This window comes from Leuresthes tenuis, unplaced genomic scaffold (genome assembly GCF_036924035.1).
Source record: "Leuresthes tenuis unplaced genomic scaffold, fLeuTen1.0.hap1 SCAF_2, whole genome shotgun sequence".
NCBI classification, from domain to species: Eukaryota; Metazoa; Chordata; class Actinopteri; order Atheriniformes; family Atherinopsidae; genus Leuresthes; species Leuresthes tenuis.
Window position 1 is genome coordinate 1,310,697 of NW_027325356.1, and position 6,129 is coordinate 1,316,825.

General features: G+C 46.5%; 1 protein-coding gene across 1 annotated transcript; it reads right to left on the reverse strand.

Annotated features, from left to right (window-relative positions):
* Window positions 1-3,773: 3,773 nt before the first annotated feature.
* On the reverse strand, window positions 3,774-5,862 carry LOC140302335 (forkhead box protein B1-like). The gene has a single exon (XM_072381169.1). The coding sequence runs from the start codon at window positions 5,537-5,539 to the stop codon at window positions 4,592-4,594; it is 948 nt and encodes a 315-aa protein (XP_072237270.1). The 5' UTR covers window positions 5,540-5,862; the 3' UTR covers window positions 3,774-4,591.
* Window positions 5,863-6,129: the final 267 nt, after the last annotated feature.

Here is a 6,129-nt window from a genome sequence, read left to right on the forward strand (position 1 = left end):
TCAGAAATGGGCTCCATGGAAGGGTGGCTGTCAAGAAGCCGTTCTTAAGGAAGGGAAACAGGGAGAAAAGGCTGAGCTGTGCCAAATGACACAAGAAGTGGACTGAAAATCAGTGGCAACAGGTCTTATGGAGGGATGAATCCTCCCCAGAGCCCGGACCTCAACATTATTGAAGCAGTGTGGGATCATCTGACAGAGAACGGAACAAAAGGCAGCCCACATCCAAAGAAGAGCTTTGGGATGTCCTTCAAGAAGCCTGGAGAACTATTCCTGAAGACTCCTTAAAGAAATGACAGAAAGCTTGTCTCAGAGGGTTCAGGCTGTGTTGGAGAATAAAGGAGCTCAGACCAGAGATTCACTTTAAAGCTGCTGAGAACTGATAAAAAACTCTGGTTCTGCCTCAGATTCTGGGTTCAGATTTAATTTATCATCTTAACTATAAAACTTCTGTTGTACAACATGAACAATAACATTTAAATATCAAACATTAACAGAATTAAAACAGATTCAGGCTGTGCCTTTAACTTTTACTGACCTCATTAAGCTAATAATTCATTATATTTCTGCTTCATACTGAGTTTAATATCTTTTATTCTGGTTATTTCTCCTCCTTCATCAGGCCATCAGCTCTGCTGTTTCTCCCGGTACTTTCAGTATTTCCTGTATTTTCCTGCTCAGCTCAGTAAATATGTGGGTGCTGAGCAGGTTTCTGACTCATTTGTTTTTAAGGTCAGTTGGAATGTGAGGAGCAGCCGAGTTTTTCTCTTTAAATGTCATTTGTTTTACTTGTGTGGTCACAAAGCTCAGGAGGGTGGAGGTGGCGCTGGGGTGGGGGTGTTCACAGACTGACATTTTTATGGTAACAGTCGCCGTCTCTCAGCAACACACTCAAAGACCAACACGCATTGATGGAGCTCAATTGTGTTGGCACCAGGGAAGTGTTAACTGGCTAATCCCTTACGGCCGCCCAGACGCCGCCTGCTCGCCACAAACCGGCCAGTGTTTACACACCAGAGCGTAAGAAAAAGCTCTCGAGACGGGCTTTCAGCGCCCAGAGGAGCTGCAGCGGAGAGTCGATTAAACTCCGCATCTGAAAAGATTCATCTGCAGGTTTCAAGTGAATCTGTTCAAACTGTAAATTTACTGCCAGGAAATGACTTTTTCATGCAGTTTGCAGTTAATTCCACTGAATAAACGATGAGAAGTTCGTGTTTCACAGCTCTGGCCTCAGAATGAAACAGAAAAGGATTCTTTTTCACCAGAGAAAGTGAAATCCTCCTGTTTTCTGTGCAGCTGGACGTTCCCTGACATGTTTTTCTGTTTAGTCGTGCGGCCGGGACTCAGACCCAGGAAAAGGACGTGATGCTTTTCTGCTTCAGTGGGAACTCTGAGCAGCTTTTAGCCACAGCTGCACGTTTAGGTGCTGCTGAAACATCGAAGGAAGCTGTTTCCATGGAGCAGTCAGCTGCTCCTCCTCCTGTTCGGTCCAACTGAACCGTACGTTTCTCTGCCTCATCGCCATGGTTACCGTCAGCCGCAGCTTCCTCTGTTTGGAAGCGACAGCAGCGCACGTGTTGGCTGAAAACGCAGAACGAGTCCCTGAACGACACAATTCAGATAAAACAAGACGAAAGACTTCTGATGATGCTGAACATACTCATAAATACCGCCTTAAAACAGCCCGGACTGAGTGTTATTACCACCTTAAAGCAAGCAGCTGAGATTCTTCCCGAGTTCATTCTGACTCTGGAAACCTTTCTGCACCTTTGAAACATCCTGAAGAAGCCGTAGATACTGAACCCAAAGCCTCCGGCCTGCAGCAGTCTGCGGCGCCGACTTCTTCTTCTGTGGAATTATTCAAACAGAACAGGTTTTAGTTCGTGTGTCTGAGCACTGCTGTGAGATTTTAACTCACCAGGACTGGACCACTGGTCTGTGGACGGGTTCACTGACTTAATGTCTTCGGTTTGGTTCCTTTGCCTGTTTGGAAGTTAAGTTCTGTTCCGGTTTTGGTTTTCGGGGAATCGCAGGTCGTCTGACTTCAGCTGATTCTTTTTCAGCAGCTCGGTGGAGTCGTTCTTCTCCACTTTTACAACAAATGAGGCTTTTCTTTGAGGTTCTGCTGAAGCTCGCCGCTTCGGGTCCAACTGGAAACGCATCCAGTTTGGTCCGATTTCTGCTGCTTTGATGCGAGAACAAGTTCAATTTTATTCAAACTAACACAGAAACTCTTTTAAACATGCTGAACGAACACGTTTTCATTAAAAGATCATTTCTGAAACACAGCAATGAGAAGGTTTCACAGTGGGTTCACAAACTTTATCGGCTGGGTTCAAACTTTAAAGATGGACTCTGAGTTTAACCAGCGTGGAGATCATTTCTCAAGTTGTTTCCATCTGCTCAGAAATGAGGAACCTGAGGTTCATTCAGATTTTAACAGACTTTCTGCTGCTGATCGGATCAAAACTGCGTCCAGACTTCAGTGATTCTGCAGTAATTCTGCAGTAATTCTGCAGCCAGTGAAGTCCGGGTGGGAAGCATCCAGAACCAGCCGAATAAATCACTTTAACCCAGAACTGCAGCTTCCTCTGTGACTTTGGGCTGATTTTACTTACAAAGAACGAATTATTCTGAAGAATCTGGGAATAAAAACCTGGATGTTTGATTTAAAATAAAATTAAATATTTAAAATATGTAAATTAGTTTTTTTTTACATTGAAGTCATTTTTATAAAATTATATTTTTTGTAGTTTTATGTATTTGTTTGTTTTCTTGTGCCTCCGATAATGAATATATGTATTATATATGTATATACAATATATAATATATATATAAATACATATATATATATAATATATACATATATATATAATATATACTTTAAATTTATATATATAGAATATATATGCATTAATATAATATATCATATCTAAATACAACTGATAAATAATAGTTATTAATAGTAATATCTTTGGGCCGGAGGGAGAATCTTAACATGAACAAAATTATCTACATTTACAAAATGTGTTCGAACCAAAGTAAAAGATTTCAGAAACTAAAACCTGAGCTCTGACTGCAGGAATGAGAAAAAGCATCCAGTGTGTTTCTGAACTCCTTAAATGGGACCAAATCCACATTAACATGCTTCTTTAATTCTGTTTTCAATTAATCTGAAGCTGCATTTTACTGTTTTTTCCTTTAAAAAACGCAGGAACGCTGCAGCAGTAAATTTCCACCGAAGGTTAAAAACTATCTGAGGCCGAAGCAACCACACATCGTCCAAAAAAATGACCAAAAAGCGTGATTATATTTAAATTAAATTACATTTTAAATCAAACTGTTTGCGCCACTTGCTTCGAATAATTAAGTTTTTATAGAATGAGAGATTCAAGCGGCAGAAAAGGGTGAAACGATGGAAACTTTCACCTGATCACAGGTGCTTTTTCCAGAATAACTGCAGGTTAATCAACCATTTTAACAGCAAACAGAATTCATTTAAACAACTCCTTCATTGATCTGTAGCTCACATTTTAAATTATAAGACAGAATAAATCCTGAGCATTGAAATGCTTTAAGTTTTAGGGCAAAATGAAGAAAAAACAGACACATTTTAAGACATTTTCACAGTAAATCTACGAGTTAAATGTAAATATCCAAAAAAGAAGAAATGTGAGTGAAACAGAAAGAAAGAAACTCAGATTTCTGCTGTTTTCTCCATGAAGGTTTCTTTAATGGATCTGGATGAGCAGACACAGCGCAGGGAATAAAAACCCTTTTTTATCTTCATGCTTTTTTGCTCAAATGCCCCAAAAACTGAAGAACAAACACTGACTTATTTCTCTTTTTCAGACGGGAGGAGCATGCAGCGACAAAAACACAGCGAGCGGCGGCTCCTCGGAGCCTTTAAATGAACCAACACGGCCTCCAGCTACTCAATAAAAAACATCTAGAGTTCATGTTTTAAAAAGTGCATCAGAAACAATAGATCCTCGCATTCATGGTGGATTTCTCTTAAAACTATTCAGAACCTCTGACATAAATATACGATTTCACGTCTTATTTCGTCTCCTCGGAGATAAAATCTCCTTTAAAAAGCTGTTGGGGACATATTTGGTTCAGCAGATGCTGCATTTTAGGAGGATTTTCCTCTTGAGGTTGAATGAGGAGGAAAAACTTTACAAGTGGAGAAAAATGAAGCTCCTTCAGGGTTGAACTTTTGTTTTGGGAGCAGAAAAGAAACGACAGAGAAGCTGCAGAGGGAGAAGAAATCTTAAAGAGTCATTAATCTGAGTTTCCTTTCAGCGTGAGAAGAAAAGGCTGCAAACACAAAAGATTTGGATAATTTGTCACTTCAGGATCCACTGAGCCGTTAAACACACAGTCAGTGTGATGTGGAGGAATGTGGAGGAAACAGAAAGCAGCAAATTAGCTTCTGGAAATAAAACTGATATGATTACTCTGCCGGAGGTCAGAGGTCAAACACTCGTGGCTTTCTCTAAGAAAACAAAAATAAAACATGAACAAATGGACATCCTCGCACTTTTCGTGAATGTTTTGGAGTTTTTATAAAAACAGGAACGTGGGCCGGACCTCAGTGCACCGCCACCGCGGACTGCAGCGCCGCTGAGGCCGAGGAGGGCAGCGCCTCCGCGGGCGCGGCCGGGCTGCTCTGTCCGGTGGCTGTCTGTGGGGAGGTGGGGCTCAGAGACTGGGGCGAGTTCGCGAGGAAAGCGGGGATGTGCGCGGGCAGCCCCGGCAGCCCGGGCACGGAGCCGGGCGTGGGTTTGATGGGCACCGGGATGGCGGGCAGAGTCTGACCGCCGTGACAGAGGGACTTTAGCGGCATGCCGTAGGCCGAGTAGTCGCTGGGGGCCATGGAGATGGGGGCCGCGGTGTCCATCATGCCCGAGCCGTACATGTGCGGCCAGGCCGGGGCCAGCTGGTTGTGGAGCGGGTATCCGGTGGCGGAGAAGGCCGCCAGCCCGCCCGGCATCTTGTACTCTCTGGCAATGATGTTCTCGATGGCGAACGGGTGTTTGAAGCCGGACGGCTGGGACACGGAGCTCAGGTTGTATCCGCCCGGCACCTGCGGGAGGTGCGCGGCGGCGTGCAGCGCGCTCAGCCGCAGCTTCGCCTGCTGCTGCAGGTAGTGCGCGGCGTCCTGCGGCTTGCTGGGGGCCAGCGGGTCGGTGGCCTGCATGCTGCCGACCTTGAAGCGCTTCCTGCGCCGCAGAAAACTCCCGTTCTCGAACATGTCGCCGCAGCTCGGGTGCAGAGCCCAGAAGCTGCCCTTCCCGGGCTGGTCCGGTCTGCGGGGGATCTTGATGAAGCAGTCGTTGAAGGACAGGTTGTGGCGCAGGGAGTTCTGCCACCGCTGCGTGTTCTCCCGGTAGTACGGGAACCGGTCCATGATGAACTTGTAGATCTCGCTGAGCGGGAGCATCTTCTCCGGGCAGCTCTGGATGGCCATGGCCGTCAGGGAGATGTAGGAGTACGGAGGCTTCTGGTCGCTGTACGTGTTCCTCCCCGGGCGAGGCATTATTCAGCTGAACCGGACCGGACCGGACCGAGCCGGGCCGGGATCAGATAGATCTGCCGAACTCTGAACAAACTTTCTCCAAACACGTCCAACTTCTCACTGAGTCTCTGAGCTCATGTCTGTGGTTTGGCACGCATGGTTCCGCCTTTTACGCGCACAGATGGAACCGAATCTCCGAATTCAAGTTGAGGAAAAGTTGAAGCAGCGGAGGCGGGTCGCCCCGCCCCAACCTCCGGCAGGTGCTGCGCGGTGTTTAGTCCCCTTCCTGCCGGCTGCGAGCTGCGCTACGCGGCGGCTGCTGCCTCCTCCATGTCCCTCAGAAGTGTTCCGCGTGCGGCGAGAGGAGCACAAACTCCCCCGGAGAGGAGCTTCATTAATGGCCACTTTTTCACCGTCACATGATCACAGCTGGGGGGGGGGGGGGGGGGGGGGGGGGGGGGGGGGGCAGGGGGAGGGCACACAGTGGCTGCGCTTACACGTATTTATATGGACGCGCTGATCCGACACAAGTCGTTCTCAACTGAAGGCGCGCGGCAAAAAGAGCCGAAAGAATCCGAGCAGAGGAGCCTGGTGTCCGGGGACGCGTGCGC

Excerpts from the sequence above, each read along its gene's own strand:
- LOC140302335 (XM_072381169.1), bottom strand. The coding sequence starts at position 5,539 with ATGCCTCGCCCGGGGAGGAACACGTACAGCGACCAGAAGCCTCCGTAC.